General features: G+C 37.8%; 1 protein-coding gene across 2 annotated transcripts in view; it reads right to left on the bottom strand.

Annotated features, from left to right (window-relative positions):
- Positions 1 to 7,162: 7,162 nt before the first annotated feature.
- The window catches only part of LOC122400157 (S phase cyclin A-associated protein in the endoplasmic reticulum), a 36,966-nt gene continuing 19,145 nt past the window's right edge, over positions 7,163 to 24,983 (bottom strand). For both annotated transcript variants that reach the window (XM_043401454.1, XM_043401455.1), the window contains 4 exons: positions 15,631 to 16,063; positions 14,171 to 14,362; positions 9,453 to 9,626; positions 7,163 to 8,418 (listed from right to left, as the gene is read on the bottom strand). In XM_043401454.1, coding sequence (XP_043257389.1) covers positions 8,338 to 8,418; positions 9,453 to 9,626; positions 14,171 to 14,362; positions 15,631 to 16,063 — 880 coding nt within the window. In that variant the 3' untranslated portion in view covers positions 7,163 to 8,337. The remainder of the gene's footprint in view (positions 8,419 to 9,452; positions 9,627 to 14,170; positions 14,363 to 15,630; positions 16,064 to 24,983) is intronic.

The following is a 24,983-nucleotide window of genomic DNA, read 5'->3' as shown; positions in this document are numbered from 1 at the left end:
CTCGATGCAAGTTTCTGTGCGGCGAAACTTTAAATTTCAAATAAAAGGAACAATTACGAGTGCAACAATCGAGGGCGTCGCCGGAACCCAACGGACGGGATTTGCATTTTAAATAAACTCTCCATCGTCGCTAGAGACACGCCTACGACCGCTTTCGATCGCGAACCGCGTCCGACTCTCGCCGTTTCCTCTTATCGGGTCGTCGAGCTCGGGTTCATCCCGCTTAATGGCAAAACAAGACGACTTCCGCGAACTTTCCTAGCCGACTGGCGTGCTCGCTGACTGACAGCATGGCATTACCAGCTTTGACAGCTCGATCGGGACCGAATGATATGTCACGCGGAAAACCGGGTGCATTTTAATGGCATTGCGTGCACCATGAAACGTATATCGACTGGTTATTGTAGTCTATTCAAACGTTGCGAGTTGCAACAAGGCGTGCGCGCCGGAAGCTTGTACTCGACGGTGGAGAAAGTTCTTGCTATTGAAAAATCTGTTTGTTAATGTTGACCGAAGCATTTGCCATCGATTCCTATAGATTTACATCATCCAACTGTCGATTTCATTTGCAGTAGATCAGTGTTTCCCAACCATTTTCGAGCCACCAACTAGTTCCTCAGTGATCTTCTTCTACTGTCTTCTACAAAGAACCTTTGCTACTTAGCAAGTATGTACTGTGTATGTTGTTTTCCAGTGTTGTGTTGATTAGGACTATAACAGTTTAGAGACATTTGCAGATGAAAGCTCCAAAGATTCTTGAAGGAATCACGAGTCGTATTGGGTCAGATGTTTTAGTCAATCTTCAAAGACTCCTCATATTCTTCTCATAACATAGTTTAAACCAGGACTATTCATCCAGCTCATCTTGGGTGTACACTCAACAACAGTTAATAAGTTACTAACAGGGTTGAATATTTTTTAATCTCCAGAATCCAGTGTTATGTTATCTACTTTTAGCCTCTAGAGTATCGATCTTAATCGTGCATTGGGGCTATACACTCGACAGAGACTAGTACCATCGTCAAGCGTAGATGACCTAAGTAACCCAAGTCTCAAGGATGCGAAGTCCCCTGAATCAGTCGATGAAATTGGATCATCCTGATGCTTGCGGTTGTTCCATATCTCAAGACAGAACTTCATCTTGTTAATAAACTTGGGGCCTGTTCGTGCAACACGTTAGGAAATGATTTCGTATCGATCAAAGTGGATACACGGGACCCAAATCCTGATACTCGAGGGAACTGGTATCGACTACCAAGCTCGGCTACAGCAAAGCAATCCGACGACTCAATCACATTCAATGCATTTCACTCACTGTCGCTGTTTCTCACTCTTTAATCACACCACACTGTTTATCACTCTTGTCCCAAACGCACTCAGAGGCAGGCAGGCCTGAGACAGATAATGGTGCTCAATTCTTGGAACACATACCTGCCTCGATAACTGTATGTGTAGAAAGCAAAGGAATGTAACGATACCGTGACAGGAGATAGCTTGTAAAGTCACTCACAATCTGAAAAGCCTGTTAGAAAGGTACAAATATTTGGCGACTATAGTCATCGTGACATACGTACCGGTTGGAGGTATCCTTGCCATTGGGACGAGCGATGGGAATTGTCTCTATGAATGGGATGGTTTCAAGTCAATTCTTTCTTCGACCAGACTATAGACAAACATGTAGAATTAGATGACCCACTCCTGGTATTATGGGAATACAAATATATAAGGTTACAGTAAACTCTGCTTTGAAGTGACAAAATCGAGACAGCCAGTTCACTCGAAAGCGATTTTTAATAAGAAATGCTCTTGTCTCCATTAAATTTATTACTAGAAAGCGGAAATTACTGTACCCAGATTTTCATGAGAAAATTACAGAAACTTATCAATAGAAATTATAATATAGACTCTACTCGAAGACTTTATTTGTTTACCAGAACGACTAGAAAATTGTTACTATTATTAGCGAATAAAATGACAATAAAAGATTTTCCTGTGTTCTATTCAATTAATATTTTGAGGAAAAAATTGTGTCTTGTTTTTTAAAATTTTAAAATTTATTTATTTTTTATATAAATTATATAAATTCTGCTCACAGCAAGCAATAGGATGAAAAAGAAGAGAAACAATTAAGGATTCGAGAGAAATGCGGGAAAGGGGTGCGCAATAATAAATTACAAAATTGTCTCGTCGAAATTTATTGATTGCAGCTTCGATTCATTACTACTTCTAGCGAAACGTACAAAGCGTATGCTCGATTATCATTTCCTCGATCCATCGGCGGATTAATCGAGGTTCCTAGGGCGAACAAGGCAAAAATACGATCGCGGAAAAGTAATCACAAAACTTTCGAACACGTGCGCGGTGAATACACCGTTATGCTGTATTTTATATTCGCAAAACCTGACCGAGATTTTATCCGTCAAAGCATCGAAGCATGGAATTTACAGATATTTAACCGTTTATGAGAGAGCATTACGCCCAACAATTGAGCCACGTTATCTAAAAAATAAATGGATTGCAATTACTCCGATCAGAATAATTTCACCTTAATCGTTAATATTTAGCGATGATAAAATATATATTTTTTTAATAATGTGACGCGCGGCAGCTATGCTTGCGAATCAATCGAGGCGAATAAACATTGTATACGCGATTAAAAATAGCGAATATTTTGCTATTTTCCAATTTCTCGAAACACGTTCTTTTAATTGTAATTTCACGCTGTGAATCAGAATCGAAAAATACGGGAGAGAAAATTTTTATTTCTTCATTTTCCACAAAATTAAATTCAGATATGCAATAAAGTATTTTATAAACTGACTGTTAAAAAATTCTAATTTAATTCTTCATTGATTGCTGATCAATCAAGAAATTTTTGAATAATTCTTGCGCTCACTATTCTCAATCGCAAACAACGTCTTTATTCCAACTCGAACAAACCAGCGACAAGAAAGTCGTTCTATCTCTAACTTCTCAAGCTTTACAATTTATTGTGTGATTATTTATTTTTCCTACGTCGAACTGGTGTAAAAGTTTTGTCGTTTTGCAGCTCAATCTTTAAATCAATAAACAAATAATAATTGAATGTTTCGCTTAAAACTGATGAGAAATTTTTGAGAGAAATTTAAATGAAACTTTTCACTAACATATCAAATTCAATTAACGAGTAAAATAAATAGAAAAAAAACTTGTGTGTTCGAGTGCCCATTTTTTAGCATAATTTCCTTTTTTTTTTTAACTCAGCCGTGCACGAACGACAAGACTTCCACAGCATAATTATACTAACATTAATCTATGCGATTCTTGATCGAGATTCTTTGATACGCCGTTAAATATTTCCTAAATATATGTATATGTGTATAATACTTGAATATTAATTGCATTGGCAGGACATTGCACGAGTGCGCTCGCTGCAGCCACTAAAACCTGTACTATGTAAGTACACTCACATTCGTCTTTCCCTTTCAAATAAATAATCATACATTGTACCACAATGAACTCATATCGTCGTAGAATAAATATCTATTCAAACAACATTTCATTTCTATAATTCGATAAATAATTTGTAAGAACGCTTGCAGCGCCACGATAAATTCTGATCGACACATGTAAAATTCAGATCATATAATTTTCTGCAAGATGTTTCACAAACTATGCAGAAAGAAAGATTTACGATCATTATATTTTTATTAATTTTAATTTTTAATTTTTATGTTTCTCGAAGGAAGTTCTCATTAATTGGGACAATTTTTACTTGAAACAGTTTCGAAAATAATTCGGGTATCAAATGTTATACAACATATAAAGTGTTTTTCGGTTACCTGAATATTATTTTTGCAAAACTTCTATTGCGTATAATTAAAAATAATTTCAACGAGGCCGTATTTCTATTTATTTTAATTGGGATAACCTTGCTAATCCATTAATAATACTTCTCAAGGATGTAATGATAAATATAAAAATTTTAAGTTTCATCAGTGAAATGATCGGCTTTTATCTTTCATCGTTAATTGCGATGCATTTTAAAACTATTTTAAAAATACCCAAATCCTCGAAAGAGTCGATAAATTTGTTTGATTTTTTTTTTGAAAAAGTTTTTAAAAGTATTTGTGCCTCTTTAGTGAATTATTGACGAGTGAAACATTCTATAATTTGTAGACTGCATCTTGCCTTTCATATAGTTATAGATATTTTCATTTAAGACATTACCATGATCGTTTTTTAATTTCACAAACATTATCCGTGGCCAACATTATATTATTCCCTGAAATAATATTTAAACATTTATATTTGCTCTTCATGTTTCTTCTTATGAATTATTTTCTTTGTTCTTTAAATTCAAATCCATTCGATAAGAAGGTTGCAACCGAAATGCTCAAACTCACGAAAGAATTTATAAAATTGTGAAATTAATAATTTTCTGCCACAGGGAAGTCTAAAAGACGAATTTAGTGTGTCGTTGCAAATTGGCGACGCTGAACGCGGCGCTACGTGTTCCAATTAAAATATTCTCGGCATTTCATATAAAATAAACCTTTATTAATCCCTCTCGATTAATTATTTATACGCGACTTTTGCGTGTTCACGAGAAAACAAGAAAAAAAAATCATATAGTTTCCATTAAATAATATAATAACAACGTTTCGTGTTTACGTTCGTCCACTGAAGAATAAATTCAATGCATCCTATAAATTAGTGGCTCGCAATAATTATTCCGGATATAATGATAGATTATATCAACTTATGTATACAATTCCGCTAAACGCGTTTTACTAAAAATCCATGCAGCCAACCGAATGACTACGGAAAGGTCGAAATTCACTACAGTGAATCTTCTTCCTGAAACATCCTGAACGGTCGTTCTAAACGAGATGAAGGAGGAAAAAGGATGTGCGCATTCGAGGCACCGATATTTACTTGCACAGCAAAGTGCATAAAAAATTCAAGAAAATAGCTCCTGAAACTGAACACATGCAATTAGTATAACGATCCTCTCATTATTTAAATATTTACGGTTTCTTCGCACTATACCTCTTAATTTCCATTTTTTTTTCTGAATTCATCGATTCTGTTCATTCTCAGACGAACTTCTTCGTTTCGTCCTTTTTCCTTACAGTACCAACTTCACTTGTTTGTCAACTCAGTACACTTTTCGTAATAAAAAGAAGCGAAGATTCACACCCGTCCTGGTACGAAATCCGTACTTAGTTCCACATACACTCACGCACTCACATATTCACACAGAGTAGTATCACTCTAATTCTAACGACGTTTAAAAGGCCCGTTCAAAAGACACGTTTTTTTGCACGAATTATTGGCACGCGTGGAAACGAGAAAAACGAGTACATTAAGAATCGTACAAATGTACTGTTGGAAGCTCAAGAGATCTGTTTTGGAAGGAGAATGGGGTTCTATTGGTCGGACTATTGGCCACGCCTTCGTAACGCAGACGTTTAAGCGAGCCTAGGGACCTTACACAAACAGAGTCTAGTCACTGGTGCTTCAAACGATCTGTCATTTTGTGTCCCTAGTACAAAGGTGGCGCCACCGTTGTCGTATCTAGTGACTTTACATAAAGAAAATTATAGTTGTCGCTGTCTCTCTGGGGCACTTGGGAACAAAATGATGGATTACTTGAGGCGCCAATAGTTTGATTATAAGATCTCTAAACAATGGCTGCTAAGAGTATGGGCTCTAATAAGTTATAAACTTCAAACATTTCCTCTAGAGCAGAACATTTACGCTCCCAGTGGTACATAATTAATTTAATAGTTGTAATTATGCATGACTTAACATAAGAAAACGCAGTCCATAAGTGGAATAGAGAAGCATTTCTTTTACCTTATGATACTTCTTAGGACGGATCTCTTCAGCTCTGAACAGTAATAATGATAGTAAAATATAAAGCTTGCGCACTGCCGTTCGGAATGGACTCAAAAATGCACAAATCCGTTTTAAATTTATTTCCAAACAGTAATTTTAGGGATTCTGAGTGACACCATTCGAATAGAAATATTTTAACGGTTGTAATTTGAAACAGAGTAGACGGAGTGGTAGTAAAGCAAATGAACAGTCTTGTTAGAAGTGTTTAGACGTAATCTATTTGAATATTTAACGATAAACATTAAAGTACTAACTTATATTAAAATGGATTAAAACGGATTTGTTGAATTTTGCATCTTCGGGCAATGGTGATGAATTTACGCACGAAAATAGCAAGACGAGACAGCTCTGTTGCCTTGTGACAGATAGTCGTCGCTCGCTACGGCGTTAAATTTCAATTAAGCTCGCCAAATAATTGGCAATTTCAACAACGATTTCTGAAACTCGCACGAAAATTGTTTTCTTACGTGCGTCCATCACGAGATTGAAACGGAACCGAAGAGTTTTTGTACAGAAACAATTACATCTTTCAGTTAGAAATTATTCTGGCAAGATGTTTCCCTTTGAACGAAATTTACTCTGCGAACGATAACTTAATTCAGGTTGTTTCGAGTCAAATTGCAAAGTAAGAAATCATAATTGGCATTAAAAATACAAGATTAATGCCATACATTTCTTGTCTTACTTTTGTAAATTCTCCTTTCCTTTATTCGATTTTTTTTCTTTTTCATATTTTCGATTCTTCGAACGGTATAGTTCATTTTGAATCAGAGTATCAAAACCTACTACATTTTCCAAATAGTAGAGATCATATATTGATAAATGTAAACAAATTTATGCTACTACATTTTTCCACGTATGACTAGTATCTAATCTCTCACGTATTTTAAAAATAACTCCATTTTTCAAACGCGTGATCCTTACAGTAATAACAAAGAATCAAAGGTTGAATTTTTAGTAACGCAATGTGAGCAACAAAAAAATAAACATTTTCTATGTAAAATTGTAAAGAAAAATTAAATTCTTTAAATGTAACATAAACGATACACCGGCAAGTAAAACCTGCCCAGTGTTTCAAAATATAATAACTTCATAATTTAAAAATAACTCGAAGTCGAAAAGCGACAGAATATATCAGAATTAAAGGTATTATAAAGTTAACAACAATAAATAAAACTCATTTTTTTCTTTAGACCGTGATCTAACATGCAATCACATTTATGCAAAGGAAACTTTTAATCGTCGGATAGAAAAATTACCTTAAAAGCTATAGCTCGATAGTTGAGAAAAGATCGTTATTGCGAGACAACGATGGATCCGCCTCATCGCGCTTGGCCACGCCCCTCAAGGATCGTTTCTAACTCGTCGAACTATACATCATTGGATCGTTAGACGATCGACGTTTAGTTTTTCGTCGACTAGTCGCATCAATTGTATTCATAACAAGAATGCTAAGATTGGAAAATTCGTTTTTGAAAAACGAAGCTTGATTTACAATATCGTATATTATCGTATTTACTATGTCAGTAAAAAAATACTTTTCAAGGACCCTATCTCTATTCAAATATCACGTAACACCAGATCAAAATGCTCACAGAACATTTGATCGACTTTGGAAGTACTGCCAGCGTTGCAAAATTATCGAATCACTCTATTAATATTAATTTGGAACATTAATATCAGAAATATAAAAATACAAGATTACGATTTATATTATTATTATTAAACAAATTGGATTCCCTAAGAGTAAACGTACACCCATAGAATTATCGAGACAATATTTTATGTAATTCTTTTTTTATCAAATTTAAAAATAAGTGGCACTCATTCTGGTTTAGCAGAAAGTATTCAATTTTCACAGAGTGCAAATAAACGTTCAGAGTATTCGTTGGTCATTGTTTTCTTTTTTTTAACCATTCTATATGAGGATGACCACAAGCAATAGGTCGAAAGTTCCAAATTTTCAAATTTTCAAAGTTTCGTACATAGGGCGTCTATATATGCAATAACCAACGAACGTCTGATCGTTAATAAAATCGTTAGCAGCACCTCCAGCTCCAACAGGATGCGTTCGATCAGTTTTTACCCCTGCGTTTATCGCTTTCTGCAAAAACCCTTCGATTGATTGTCATCGGTAGAGATTATTAACGCGGTTAAAAAATTTAGTTGCAGTGTCGCCAATTCGGTTTCAACGTCTCGAAACTGTCCGCCAGGTTTAGGGGTGTATTCGATACAATTGTCGTCGAGTACCAGCCTCGAGGCACGCGGAATAGTAATAACTTTTCAACTAACGATGGACGTACCTAATAACAATTTTCCCCTGTTCGCTCCTCGACTCTTCGAACTGAATACAAGTAATGGTCCAGCGTTTTAACGACGTCCACGTAGCTCGTGGCGCGTCACGAATATATTCGACAAAACTCAAGCGGATTAACCGAACTTCGGCTGGTACGCTTAAGGACTCGTCGCGTCCTTCAGTAAACGAACCAAAGGATTCAGCTTACCGTCGTCCGAATCCCTGTACTCCTCCAGCAACTGGCAAACAGAACATTGTTTTCGTATTAAACGCAATAGATTGGCCAATCGAATTTTCAATGGCGATTATTCGAATAGGACGAAGGAAGGCAGACTTTGACAGACGTATCAGATCTCTACAGTTTTAACATTTTTAACTAAAGAAACTGATCAAATCACGCGGCTCTGAGTCGGTATAAAATGTTTAGAAATTTTATAAGAGTTGCATGCCATCGATTGTTCGATCGTTTAACGAACATTTCTGTACTTGCGTTCCTGGCGAAGATGAATCGGGGTACACAAAGCTACGTGACTGCGAATAAATATTATCGGACCTCTGTATGTTTGGTCAGGAATTGAAAACAGGAAAGGATTCTACGAACAGTTCAAAACCGATGGTCCAGGATTATACTTGGAATGAATTTGAAAGAAAAAAATCAGAAAAAAATGCGTGCAACGTGACTGAGAATAAATGTTATTGGTCCAGTGCAACTGTGACAAGGGACTGGTAACAAGAGAGGATTAGACAGATTGCTGGAAACATTTGCAAAACTGCATGGAGTTTTTATGAAATTTATACGTTATTATTATTTGTCTATAAATTTTATTGAAGTCGAGTGACCATTAATATTTACGTATACTTTCACTGAAATGGGATAGTCATTGTATACATTCACCAGTGACTTCACAGATTCTCTAGTTAAAATAAGGATCATGTTTCAAGAATTCAAAATAAGATGTGCATCAGAATTAGTTGGTGTCCTTTTAACCCTTTTTGCACAAGTTTTTCTATTTCTTCATTATTTATATATTCAAATAAATAATGTTTCAATTGAACAGTAAATTGATGCGAAGTTGAGCTATTTTAAAATTCAGATTTTCTCAGTGAATAATAAAGACACAAGGTGGATGATCCTTCTGATTGATAAAATATATAAACATTTAATTATTTCTATCTATATATTTCTACTTTCAGTAGCTTTTTTTTTAAAGAAAATGATCTGTTCCATCAGATTATACGAAGATAGGAACTACTTGTAAAACGATTCACTTACCTGGTAAGACATTTCGCAAGACAGAATCGCCGTCGCCTCTGGATTTCGATGCGTGGCCGCCAAAAGCGTCGGGAAAATGTACGATGTTAATCCTGGAGCACCGTAAAACGGAAATGGTAAAGTACACAGTTGCTGAAGTACACTTGGGCCAGCCCCCGCCGATTGAAGTACCAACTGAAACAAAAATTCATTCCGTGAATCCTGATTGCAACGAGTTAATATAGATACTAACGACAACCTTGTACAAAAAACAAAATTTGGTCTCGATTTAACTAGCTTTTTAACTTTGGTATCCCCTGATATCATTGCTTTTCACCTACAAAAAGGTAAGTTTTCTTTCAATAAACATTAAGATAAACGAGCTAGGACGTATTACACTTTTACAGAGACTCCCTGAAACGAAATTCTCAACGACCGTCGCAAGATTTCCTTTCCATTGCAAATCACCCACATGGAAGTAACTGAAAGGTACGTTCATGGCCGTCTAAGAACAGAAACGGTTAATTACAAGTGCCTACGCGTACGTACGGTCATTAGTTTCGTTAAATATCGTGGGAAACGGTGCACCTATGACACAGGTGTCGGAAACTAGCCATTCTGAAGGACAAGGAAGCGTCCTAGGACATCTGCGACTCAACAAGTGTCCTCGAGCAGGCCTATACACCTGTAGCAACGTCTCTTGCAGGAAGTACCCACATTATGCATTTTTATTCTCTATCATTCTCCTTTAGTTTTCTTTTACGGTTTGTCACATCGAGCCAACGAACATTTTATTATTTGATAATTTTATATACTCGAAATTTAATATCCCATTTCAATAAATATTGCTCGTTTGTTTATTTTAGTAGGTTATACACTTGTACTAAAATAATCTTACATTGAGATATCAGTCTATCGATAATTTATAAAGAGAAATAAATAATAAAAACAAGTTTGAAAATAAATCATATAAAAATATGTTCATATGAATAGTTTAATTAATTGTGTTAAGAGAGATGCATATTGCATAAATAAATTATATGGTACTTTATAGTGAATCTTCTTCCATAGAGTATCATTTTCTCTGTTATTTTAAGACCGTTTTTACGCCGCATAAAACCACCCACTAGATTTACGACGATCGTGAATCTTATGTATTTTTATCGTATTTAAAACGTCTCTGAGTTGATTAACCACTTAACTAACGTATACAGAATACTCTGCTGAAAAATTTGTTTTAATGCACAGGGTATTCTTAAAGTCTTGACGCAGATGAAAAGTAGTAGACGTTCTACACAGAAATAACACGAAATTTAAAAAGGAGAGTTCTAACATGAAATGAAAAATTGTGAATATGTATCGTCATCGATATGTAAAATTATCCAACCCCATGAGCTAGTCTCTCAAACGCTAATCATTGCACAAAAAAAATTTTATGTAACAAAATACCATCACTTGGCTCCACCGAACGACCAATTAGCCTTCTGAAAATTGTCCTCGCCAGGAATGTAAATTCCAAATAGAATTTCCATCTTCGAACGACATATTTTTATCTCTTATCTGTATAGTGGAGCTCAGAAATGAAAAAAAGGCCCATAATCAGTACAATTAGGCTAGTAGGCACGAGCTGCGGCGTCGAAGGCCAACACGAACGCGTTCGAGGGTCGTATTGTACCGTGTCTAATCTAAACTGACCGTTCCTTCTCTATTCTCTAGCATAGATTGAATACCTCAGGAATTTCTGGGGGCTCGATATCTCGAAAAATGGGACTCGATAGACGCGCAGAAAGAAAAGACGTCGCGACGTTCTGGAAGGCGCCAGGCCGTCGGACATTTTCACTATAAGCCTATCCAGTTACTATCAAGGTGAACACAAATAGAAAACCTTTATTCTACAACAGAATTAGACAAACCCAAAAATGTTATCCAACCGATAAATAAATGAGAAATAGATCATTTTATTTTCACTGCAAATAGTAATTACATTTCCTATTTTTTAACGAACCGAATGTATTAAAATTGCTCGTCCACGCTCGTAACAACATTTATAAACGTATGGAAATTCGTGGATGAACAAATTATTAGTTATACATGTTAGAACTACTTTATGGTTAATCTGACGCTTCAATAATAACCCATACAAAATATTATATATTATTGTATATGTATAAATGTTTCAAATCGTGGTTAAATTCACAGATTGTTTCTCGCAGTTACTCGAGACCATGCTAATCGTTTTCACGCCAAATTCCCCACGAATATTCTTGCAGCCAGTGCAATTTATTTCTGCCTATTTTAGTGACTCCAGTCTCTTCATTGCCAAACTTACGACATACGACAAACACCCCTATGTAACTTTCAAGACTATTTGCTGCAGTTTTGTTCGCCTATAATTACTCAAACGATAGCGAAGTACAACGCTACTCCGTGTGACCGTAGTGATGCTGCTCTTTGAATTAACATAGTATTTTTAATACAAAAATGTATAAATTTCGTCAAACCTTTACGGTTTATTAAAACAAAAATTGTTATTCTTTATTTGTATTCGCTGAACCCCTGTCATTGGTTTTGAACTTTGCATATAGATGAGATTTTTCTCAAGAGTAAACATTGGTCACGTGTACCGTTTCATTCGACGTTTAATCTGTTCTTGAGCACTATCGATTATTCTCTTCGAAGCAGCGACGAAGAAACGAAACTAGCACATGAAAGAATCCATTTCAAACAATATGACCAATCGTCATATATATAATCATTTAGAGTTTATAAAACTATTAACTCCAGCAAGTCTCCACTCCTTTCTGTTCTCTCTATTTCGTGAAATTTTTGATCCATGTACAAAGGTAAAAACCACAGTGTACAGTAAATCACTCTTCTCCAAGAATCCTTTCAAGACTTTAAACAAATCATCCGTCAATCACTCGAGGTAAAACTACTAGGCACGATGTAGACTTTGAAATAACAAAAACACTTGTGCGCAATCTGTTTACCTTTTTTAGAAAGAAGTTATTATACAATCATGGTCATTGCGAATAAGATCTATCCATCTATGTAAGATCGAGATTCGTTACCCAAAGTCCTGATTCTGGACCTGGTGAGCCTGTCCAGAGTTTAAACAATCTATCGATCACTCAATGTTGACTAGCACAATGCAGACTTTGGAGTAACGAGTGTCATACGTTTATAAGATGACAAAATGATAGATTAAGCAAACACTATCATTACAAAGAAGAATCATTCCTCATCAACCAAAGTCCTGATTAAAAATAGTGGATTCGTTCGTGAAGAATCACCCTGAACCTGGTGAACCAATTGAGAACTATCTAGATTCCAAACTAATCATACATTAATTGCTCTGTGTAAGCTAACATAAGGTAGACTCTGGAGTAACAAGTAGAAACAATGATCTGCAATATGTTTATCAGATGAAGTTATCAGCTAACTATAAAGAACATCCATAAAGATATCCAAGATGAAGATCAATAGCAATCTATATACACTTTTTAGCTCCACCAACCAAAGTCCTGATAAAAAATAGTGGATTCATTTATAAAGAACCATCCTGGACCAGATGAGCCAGTTTAAGAGATGCCTAGATTTCCAAACTAATCATGCATTAATTGCTCTATGTAAGCTGACATAAGATAGACTTTGGAGCAACGAGTAGAAACAATGATATGTTTGTCAGAATCAAACACGGTGATTGCAAAGAAGATCCATCCGGGGATCCAAGATGAAGATTCGTCGCTGAAAGTCCTGATCGAAAACATTGGATCGCGAATAAGCATCCTGGACCTGGGCGAGCCAGTTTAAGACCTGGCCAGACTTCAAACAAACCATCTATCAATCCGTGGAACGGGTCGGTCGATCACACCCGGTACATTCGCGTGAAATGCGCCGCGCAACACGCTGCGAAGAAGGAAGAAGCTGTTAGACACAACACACTCAGCGGACCTCCCATCAATATACGGCCGAAATGCAGTTAAGATATATTTACTCGGTTCCATTCCATACGTCAGTGGCGCGTACGCACACGACGCCCTGCAAGAGGAGGGTGCATCAATCCGGCGCGTGCATCGGGATGTGTAGCGCGCTGAGTGCACCGGCGACGTAACACATTCGTCTTTCAACGCCTTTTTTAAAGGAGGCCCGCTTGTCCCGAAAGTGCATCCGATACAAGCTCGTGGAAACTGCTGGAAAAACGCTTTTAACCTTTAACTGCCGGCCGATTCGGAGCTGTGAATCGCGGGGGGAGCGTAGGGCGGACTTGTTACAGGATTTATGCCTGTTACGAGAGAAGGGAAGGACGAGACCAGGAACTGATTTTCGGAACTTTTCCGTTTGCACCGAGGACTCCTCTGACGGACGTCTGGCGCTATTTAAAATCGTGTCGATAGATAAAATCGAAATTTCACTGCAGAAACGATTCACACGGTCGGTCGCTAACGCGTCGACTGTTTGGAAACTTATATTCCGTGTTCAAACAACGGATTTATAAGAAAGAATTGTACAGTAGAACATTATCCCAGTCCCGAGTATGTCAAATAAATTTTACTGTATTTGAGTATGCCAATGATATTCGTCCCTTATTTTTGGGCTCTTCTAGACCTACCGCTGCTTCAGAGCAAACGTTTATATGATTTTTTTCATAGTTTTTACGTCATCCATCGCTGAATTCGGTACTGTGAATTACGAAGTGTCCTACGTATTTAAAATTAGACAATTTTGATAGTACTTACCTGATTTTCTGGGTTGTTGACTGCAAAATACCCCAGAACCTGGAACAGCTCCGACAGAATGTAAGTACCACTAGTGTTCTGCGCAGATCCAATTTCCGGTTTGTGCGATATTGGATCCCGTGATAATCGTGTTATCACATGACTAGCTATCAGTCGCCATTGCAAGCTGGTGCCTTCTACCCCCAAGAGATTCTGAAATCAGACAATTATCGTTCGCTGCTTAACGCGTACAAATAACGATACAATTTTCGAATATAAAAATAAAGCGACACTGATCGAGTATCGAGTATCTCATTTACTATAATTAGACAGTTTTGATAATTCACCATCACTAATACGAAGATACAATGATCGTGTTAATCTGGCAAATGACTACAAATAACCCGAAAACAAAATAAAAATACGCGGTTGCATCCTAGCGTGGGTTACGATCGACCCAGCCTCAGGGTCCTCGAATCTGGCAGGCTCAAGTGCGACAGGAGAGGGATTCCTGCGGAGATCGAAGGGCATTTTCGTTTTAACTAGACCGCGTGGCCAGTAAGTCAAAGAGAATAGATAATAAACGTTGGTTTTTGGGCAAACGCCGGCTGCCAGGATCGCAAGGATAATCGGGGCAGCGTCCCAGGGGACCCAGCGGGCTTCCCTGCAGGACACAGTACGGCCCTTATAGTTTTTATGGTTGGGGGGGCGCGAAGTTTCGATTCAATTCGTGGTCTGATCATCGCAGACTTCACGGGAGGGCTTTCAATCTTGACAGGCAAACCCCCAGGGCACACGATATCTCCATTGCACTTTCCACGGAGCTCGACCTAATGAGGAGGACCACTGACGGTGGTTCCATCAAGGAACAGCCGCTAAGTGACCGTCGCACAGTGCTAAAAATTCAAAAGATTCCAACTCCTCGAAATTATTATAAATAATCGCACGAACCACTTTTCCCTTTCTAAATCTTTTCTCCTTTCGTCTTGTTCTTCCTATACGGGAATTACTCGAAAGATAAACGCGTACAAAATGAAATTTGAATCGAATGAAATACATAAATTTCTCTGCCAAAAAGGGTTAGGTTCTCTGGGTTCAATGTCCAGTCTACTTGAACGTCGATTTCATTATAGTGACCACTCCAATGCCTAATCTGTTTGGATGTCGATTTTATTACAATGACTCCAATGTTTAGTTTGCTTGGACATCCATTTTACTATAGCGGGCCCAATGTCCAGTCTACTTGAACATTCATTTTATTATAGTGTCTTCAATAGCCTAGTCTGCTTGGACGTCTATTTTATTATACTAGCCTAACCTAGATCTAACCACTTTTTCCTTTCCAAATTTGTTCTCTTTTTGTCTCGTTCTTCCTATACGAGTATGCTTTATTTGAAGCACATAAAGTTAGTAACTAAACAAAACACACATGTAACGTCGATAATAAGCTATACTGTTTTGAATGTTACTCTTGTACTAACCTGTAATCTTTGAAGATTCAATCCCGCGATCGATTTAAGTAGCCTAAGACATCGAACGACCAGGATCCTCGTGGATTGGGACATCGTAGTTTGATTTGGAGTCGGCGACGAGCCCTTCTGATTCTGCGGCGTGAGCGTGACTGCAGCGTAAAGTGCACCGATTGCACCGGCAGCTTCCGTCGAGGACAGATTCGATAAAAGATGGGACTCGACGCTCGTCTGTTCTACGCTATTGTTATTATTATTGTTCTCGTGCACGGTGCCCGTTTCCTGGTCCGTTGACTTCTTCAGGTGGGAACAGACGCGGAAAAGAAGATCGTAGGAGGATATCAGAAGCGGCGATTCGTGATCCTGATCTACGAAGAAGTCGGTCTCGATCAGAGCGCGACAGTGACGAAACACGCGATCCACCAATCTTCCCGCGACCATGTATCTGTAACATAACAAAATTCGAAATTAAGATTCAAACAAAGAGTAACATTCGTCATTTTTGTACTCTTCTTGTGGGACATTGTTCCATTAGAGGTCAAAGGATCAGAGAAGTTACAGCAATATGAAAAGACCTTGGTGTCCCAGGCTTAAATAACGATACAATTGTCCTGAATGTAAAGGTTTCAACATCCCCAAAACGTGAAACGCGTTAAGCCCCTCTGCATCGAGCCTCCGACAATCGTTCTTAAAACAATGCTCGTAGCCCAACTGTCGCCTCTGGCCGGCACTTATCAGCCTGCTCGAATTCCGTCGATCGTCTGGCCCGCGTGTCCCTCGAACGAACAAAGATTTGACTTATGTTCGCCACTCGGAGCAGCGATCTATTCGGGACAGATACGCGTCTCGTCCGCGACAGCGAAGTGTGCATATGGGGTACCGATAGATCTGGGCGTCATAAAGCGGCAGGGGTACGCAACGGGTCTAACAGAGAGAGAGAGAGAGAGAGAGAGAGAGAGAGACGAGAAAAAAAACAATGTATTGCTTACAGGACAGCATGTGCGATGGCGTAACACGAGAGGATTATAACATCAGTGGGTAATTCTGCGCGCACAGGCCAAAGAAGAAGAGGAAACAAGCGTCGGCGCATGCGATGCTCATTCTATCGGGTTGTTGTATATGTTTTTCTTCTCTCCCCCAGCACCCTTCCCACCCTTCCTTTTCACTCGCGTGCCCCCCCGAAAACGGGCTGTCGAGGGTGCGCGCCTGTCAGTGCGTATTATCGCCGCCCCTTCCCGCCGAAACACTGACATGCCTGGGCCCGCCGCCGATGAGTATTGGAATATGGAGTAGTTCGGTGGAGGGCCAACTGTCTCCTCTAATCATAACTAGCTGGAAGCTAATCCAACGCCACTGAACTCGACGCGCACACTAGCGCGGACTGTCGTACGCCAGGGGTTAGCTGCCGCGGCTTTTTCGAGTAACCCTTACCGGACACGATAATAGAACATCCCCCCACCGACGCGACCCCCACCCTACGATTGATACGTCACTGAACGGGTCGCCGGGACAAGCTATTAATTACGAGCGATTGAAGGTGCGTCTGGTTAAAACGATGCTCGATGAGACGGCTAACAAGGAGGAGACTTTCCAACGATGCTGTTGCCTCGCAAACTCATTGTCGGATGGGAGCTGACAGTCTGCTGAGACGGCCATTTTATTATAGCGGGCCCAATGTCCATTCTGCTTGGACATCCATTTTATTACAGTGTCTCAAATCGCCTAGTTTGCTTGGATGTCTATTTTATTATAGCAGGTCCAATGTTCAGTGTAGGTGAATATCAATTTTATTCTAGTGGGTCCAATGTCCAGTCTGCTTGGACATCCATTTTATTGTAGTGTCTCCAATGTCTAGTCTACTTGAACATCCATTTTATTATGACTCCAATGTCTAATCTGCTTGAACGTCGACTTTACCCTAGTGGGTCAAATATCCAGTTTGAATGAACACCAATATTACTCTATTGGGCCCAATATCCAAATTCAACACACCCCTATGGTGTTACCTACTATAATTACGTGACAATTTAGATTGAATGCCAAGATATTTGTAATATAATTTCTAATTCCCAATACCTTAACTTGCAAAAAACTAAGATGAATAAAAGCTAGCTGGAATAAGTATTGCTAGCTGGTTTTTAAGAAAAATTGTTAAGATGGCAGTGATTTGACGAAGACACGAATGGAATTTGTTCGGTTGAAAGTGGAAATAATTTTTCGAAGATTCGAAAGGTGTGATTAATTGTATGGGACGTTATCTCAATCGATAAACTTTATTTGTTCGCGGCGCGACGGTCTCCGTGCAATCTTCGAGCGTAATAGTCGTAATGCTCGAGCTTAACGAAAACACGGAGCTGTACGGAATACTGATTCGCCTCGTCGTTGCATAATTCATCGATACGTACAAAAGCAAAGACTCTTAAGTTCTGTCACTTGGATGATGGAAGCAACGGCTACAATGGGCGAACACGGACGAGCGATAATACAGATACTTTCGTTAGGATTCCGAGGGATCGAGCAAATACGCTAATAAAATGCAACGGGATGCGCGCTTGGATTAGAATTGCTCCGGGGCTACACTTCTCTACCTATAATAACATGAATGATAGCCGAAAGGGGGATCCCGCGCGGTGTCCATATTGGATGTAATAATTCTGCTCGGGCGAGCTGATCCGCCTACGATTCGTTGTGCCAAGGATATCGCACGCAATCCACAGAATGGACAAATAAGTCCCTTGATCTCCACGTTAGGTTAGTTAATATTTAAATCGTGTTTTAATCACTTAATATTTGTCAATTTTAAAACACAAACCGTACATAATATACAATTTCTCCTATTTTAAAATTTTTATATAAACATCAACGTATTATGGATCAAAATGAGTCCCTCGATCTTACGACCATTGGGATTTATTCTTTTACTATCGGAGGCTCGACTGGAATTATACTATCTAATATTAAATAATATATTACTGTTGAGCTAGCAGTTAGCTGTAAGAAGCGTGCTACATTACATTACAGACTGATCTATAATCAACCAGCGATCCAGCAGGTAGCGATCGATTGCTTGCTCTACTTTATCGACACAAGTGAGATTTACGGTTATGTTTTGTTATTCCTGACGATTACTATTGCAACGCGCGTTAATATCTTGCAAATAGAATCCACCGTCAGCGGAACCTAATTGCGTGCACGAGCACGCGACAGTCACGCAGCAATTCGGAAGAAACGCAGAAAGATCCGATCTAGCGATCTTCACGCACGTCTGGGTGGAATATTGGGGGCCTGGCCCAATGCATCATCGCTCCCCCCCTCCCGAGATTCCGATCTATCATTGAATGTTTGTGGGGGGTTGCGAGGGAGGGGGTCGAGCAAATACATTGAATTTATTTATTATTCTCCCTGACCGCCTTATGGAGGCCGCAGCAGCAGGAGCAATCTCTACCCCAGCGCTGCCATTAGCTAACCATATGATTATTTCATAGCAAGAGCGCAAGGGTGCATATCTTTAGGGCTGGTGCGCCCGTTGCAGCGGCTTACGCGATTTCGCGGTGCAGCGCGAGCGCTCGCATAAGTGCAGAACCTCCAAGAGGGTAATCGGGCAAATTAATTTACATATTCATGGAGAAATGTACGACGACGCAATTTCATCGATAAACGCGACGATCGACCGGCTGGGTCGAATAAATTTTCGAAGGGGACGACGCGACGCAATTATGGATCTGGCCGTTTTAGGGTAATCCGTATAAAAGGTGATCGCAAACTTAAACAAATACAGAGAAGTTCTCGAACGAGAACGAGTTGTTTTCCATATGGCTATCGTGCATCTGTCACCATTTTATTTTTTCCTTTTTTTATTATAGATTTAATGCGTTGTTTTTTATTTGTTTCGATTCAGGCACAACAACTTTGTTTGGAGTTACATTCAGTGAGTTCTAGCTGCAAAGCGTGAACGTGTGGTTGCATCCACTAGGGGGGTCAGCTTTTATTTTTTTATCCGACCATTTTTCTGTTTTATTTTTTCAATGTGGTTCTGAACTGTGTTTACCGCTACTTTTGGCACGAAATGTGTGGAAAGTATTGCAGTATCGTTAGGGGAACGTTTGTATATTATAGATTGTAAACTGCGGTTGTAAATTACAATAAATTCAGCAGTTTAAAAAAAAGTAATATAGCTTTTTAAACTATGTCAAAAGATACAAATGAATTAATGTTTTTTTGCAAGATTGCATCTTATTTTTATCTATTATTATAGATGTTAACGTTGCAATGCGTTGAGTAAATTTCAGGTTTGTTCCAGCACGATTTAAAATATCGACAATAACGTTTATTTCGTACGCCTGAATTTGTGGTACGATGCCAAGAACCCTCTCGGACAAAGTCCTTTTATGCCAGTGTGGCAAATGTGTCTGGCAGAAGTGTCATCCACTGCATCCACAATGGACGATGTTTGCGCAACGAAATGGCGAAAGTGTGAAAACGACAGCGGAGTATCCTGGAAACGGGGGGAAGGGACACCAAGCCGAAGAATGGCCACTTAGGTGTGAGTTACGTTTGCAATTGTGTGCAAAAATAAATAATAACCCACGATCTTTAACAGCTTTGTAAACGACCTACACATTACCATTCATATTTTACAGTTACTAACTTCACAGTCCCATTTTAACAAACATGTACCGATATATAATTTAGAAGAAACGGAACTCGAACTTTACTAATGAAAATTAGAATTTTTCTTCTTCATAAAAATATCATGAATTATCGAGATATCTTTCATTTATATTTTCTTTTATATATTTTTCTTATTGCTTCCTCATTTTCGTTTCTATATTTCTTTTCTATTTATATTTTCGTAATGTTTTTTTGTCTTCGTATCTCTATTTCTATCTTTGTTTCTCTGTCTCGAATCAACGAATCTCTGTTTTCGTTTTTCTTGGCCACAGCAGCGAATATAGTTTTCGGTGGGACAATTAGAAAATGTTCTATCTTCCAATCGATTAGCCAAAGCACACGATCAATGCCACGCGCGGCAAGGGTGGCACACTTGTTACAATATTTACAGAGTCGTCGTCTAGATCCACCCCTGAAACCGACCTCCTGCCTGTCGTTGACAAGTGTCTCCGGCTACCGAATTTCAGCATCCCCTATTCGCTCCTTACCTTTTATTCTCTAGTGCTGACGCCGGATCTATGTAATACATACAACGTTACACCGTCGTGTATATTTCGCGCGTATTCACGGAAATGCAAACAAAAAATATTATCGTTTCGTCGAATTCTATCTCCAAGTAATACGTTTCGCAAAAATATACGTCATACCGCGTCTCTCTGTGAAAATAACTACTGTCTAGGTACGATGGAAATTAAACGTTTCAAAACACTGTAATTTACTTTTGCAAGTGACGATAACAGAAAGCGTGTTCTACAAGTAAAAATAGGAAGTTATGACAAAAAATTTACCAAAATTTTTTTTAAAGAGAGCAACTGCTAGTTGAGGCACAAAAAAATAGTTTTTATGTAGAATTACGTGGATAACTTAAACATTTCTTTATCAGAGTTCATTTATCTTGGACGCTGAAGTATTCTTTCTTCGATGATAACTTTTAGAAAATATTGAACTATTTTTCAAGTCTATGTTGAATAAATTGCAAAGTGACTCACGATATCGAATGCTTGCAAAAGATCGATTTTATTTTATTATAAATTTTTTCTCTTATTTCAATGTCCCGAATCTCAACCGAGGTTTACAGTTCATATTTTTGTTATAACTTCTTAAGTTAGTTTTACTTATAAAACACACTGCTGAAGCGTGTTATAGTGAAAATAACTAATTTTATCGTGTATAACCTCTTGTAAATATTATGTATAATAGTAATTGATAAATATATTAATTAATTTGTAAAATAGATAAAACTGTGTTCTACGAATATGAACGTAAATTGTTCGTGATATTAATATCGAACCAACGCGAATGGCGTAGAATGCCGCGGTTGTATTTAATAAAAATGGCGTCGAACAACGAAACGCTGAAAATCGAACAGAGAGTAGCTGGCGCACGAAATAAAGTCTGAAACAAGGTCAAATGGCGGAGACGTTCGTCGAATTGGTAATGTATTATAATCCCCATACTCTAACATCCAGGAACTCAGGATATTGCTACTCCGAGTTCGTTGACGCGTAATGCATTCACGCCGGGATTTCGGTAGCCCGAGGGATGAGGCGAATCCTGGTACTCTATACACACAATCGAGTCCTGCCACGGCTGGGAGTCGAAAGGATGCTTACGTACTGGGTGTCCAAAAATTTCACAATGTTTTCAGTCCCATCGTTCGAGCCAGACTTGACCACTGGCGTGCAAAAATTATTAAAATCAACCCCCTCTATTTCTAAATTCTAGTTTAAATTTTTTAATCTCTGTTTCATTGCTCTACCAGCACCAAAATTTTCTAACTCAAATTACACAGTGAAAATGAAACTGTAAAATTTAGCACAAGATACCTCTCTTGTTTGACTATTTAATTTATAACAAATTTTAGCTTGACGACTCGATTTCTAACTATATTTCCAGTTTTAGAACTATAATACGAAGCATGTATAATATAATAGTAAAAGTATCGAGAATCTTCAGCGTGCAGTATAACCTCGCTAGTTGCACAAAAATAGGGTTCACCGTTTCCGTAATTATCGAGGTTCGTGCAATAATCAAAGTAATCGACCAACAAGGGGTACAAAACCCGGGAATTGAAAAAATTCGCACTTCATCCGACGGAAACACAAAACCATTTTACTCGTTAAAATGATAAATAAATATTGCCCGGCCGTGGCCATTGTTCGCTCGCGAAATCCGCAAAAATTCCGCGTCTACGTGTTATTTCATGGCGCCGGGGATCGCGTGAAATCCTTCCTGAAATTTTATGCGAATAACAATAATAAATCAGCGCGTTTAATGGAGCTCGTTAAACGAAAAAAGGTACGCGAAAATTCATCCGCGGATGCGCTGAAAAAGATCTCGCCGTCTGTTCTCTCGACAATTTGATACCCTTTCGAGCGAACATTATCTGGCGCGCGCTGAAACGTCAACTTGCATTAATCTTAAATAACAGAACCGGGATAGCGCGCGTCCCGGAATATGAGAAATGTTCAGCGAACGAACTTCGCCGTGCAATTTTTTTTTTTTTGCACCGGAGGGACCGTTTAAAGCCGCCTCTGTCAACAAGGAGCATTATAGAAGGATAATAGACAGCAGTAAAATTCGGCACTTAACAGAATGGGAACAGGAACAGCCGCGCTGCCTATTTCTACTCACGACCCTATCCAGCCTGATCAAATACTGCTCCAATCCCGCGCTTTCCATTACTGTTGTCGCTACTGTTGTCGACTATTATCGCGGAATCCCTACATTCGAGATTTTCGAGTTCTCTATTACCGTACAAAAACATACGAATATACTTTCTAAAATGTACGTTTATTTTTTCATATCATAAGATGAATAAATATTGAATGCCAAGGAGATACAACGCAGAAGTTTCACAAGTACGAAGGAAAATTTATTTTTTAAATAGTCTGTTCTAAATTTTAATAACGATGTTTGCTCCTTTTTACTAAAATTATGTTAAAATGCAACTTCGTTTGTATTTGTTGCATTTGTGGATTTATTAATTCTGATGATGCTTGTAGCATGTTTTAAAATAAAAAATAATCATTTTTATAATGTCCAGATATTTTTCATGTAACAAAGATTGTCAAATGATCTGTAAATAATTTTGTATCGAGAAAAGGGAAAGGATAACTGTAGTTTCTGTATTTGCAGTGTTGTATATTGGTCAGAGGCCCGATATTTGGAGAATGATCCCAAGACAGTTGGCAATTGACGAAAGTGAATCACTAACACCGGGCTGAACTAGGCCAGCTGATGCTTTAAGTACATCTGCTGCCTAATTTCTGACCGAGCTGTTTAAATCCAACTACGTATAACATAGAATCATTTAATCCTGAAGATCTATAATTATCATCCCTAGATCAGCCATTCTATCGACACTGTAAAAATCTTATCCAACAAACTGTATTTCTAAATAATTAAATTAATACTTTTCTGTGATAATAATTTTATTATTTATGACTTTTCAGCGAATATCTACATTGAAAGTTTTTCCAAGCGTAATCTACACCAAAGATAATACAATGGTAGTACAGTGAAATATAAAACCAGAAAACCTAACTTAATAATAATTTAGCAACTGTATTTTTAAATAATTAAATTAATACTTTTCTGTGATAATAATTTTATTATTTATGACTTTTCAGTGAATATCTACATTGAATGTCTTTCCAAGCGTAATCTAAGCCAAAGATAATACAGTGGAAGTACAGTGAAATGTAAAACCAAGAAACCTAGCTTAATATTAATTTAAAATAAATTTAAAGTACTTTTAAAAAGCAGAAGTATATTTTTAAAAACGTTAAAAGCATGATCACGAAATAACTATTTTCAAACTGTTAATTACCTTGGACTCGTTTCTATTATTTTCTGAAATTACTCTTCGAACTAAAATTGATAGTTGTTCATCGAATATTTATCGGTTCAATTAATTTGAACAGTATTGGAAAGTTTAGTATTTATAATTTGGTTTAAATTACTCAAAACGTGGTCACGAAATAACTACTTCTAAATTGCTAACCGTCGTGGACTCGTTTCTATTTCCTCCTCGTTAAACTATTCTCCGAACTAAAATTAATCGTTCCGTAATCAGCGAACGTATCGATACAATCTATTTTAATGCTATTGGAATGAACTTTAATGTCAACCTCGTTAATGATGAATGAAAAATGTTAGCCACTGCTTCTAGTTTAACTATTATAGCTTGCTTTTAAATTAAGTTCTAAACTAAAGTGCTAATGGGTTCGATTTTATTACGGAACGTTCAATAGTTTAACCGATCCTAAGTATAAAAACAACACGTCTAGTAATAATATCTGAGTTAAATAATGTTTGAAAATTTTTTAAATGTTCTAATTAAACCATGAGACCACATTACTATGTAACCGTACTTGTTTCATAATTCATGTCAATGATCCTCCCCATTTCTCAGTGCATTTAAACTTCTATTTCAATGCTATCCTCCACTTAGAACGGGGGAAGATTATCATCCACTAAATTGTAATTCATGCAGACGGATCATTAAATTTCAATACTTCACGATTGTTTGCAACAGCATGATATTTGTAATCGCTGGTTAAAATTTTCATTAACGGTATTAACACATTAATATTTACACCGAATTCACTTGCACCTTGATCGTTACACCGTTAAGTTCTCGCTGCTATCCGCTAATGACCACCTTTCATACGGAAAAGATGATCAGAACT

Source organism: Colletes gigas, unplaced genomic scaffold, assembly GCF_013123115.1.
Source record: "Colletes gigas isolate AHSC1104 unplaced genomic scaffold, ASM1312311v1 Colletes_gigas_Sc00016, whole genome shotgun sequence".
Lineage (NCBI taxonomy): Eukaryota > Metazoa > Arthropoda > Insecta > Hymenoptera > Colletidae > Colletes > Colletes gigas.
Note: the sequence above shows the minus strand (reverse complement) of the source record. Positions and strands in the feature narration are given on the sequence as shown.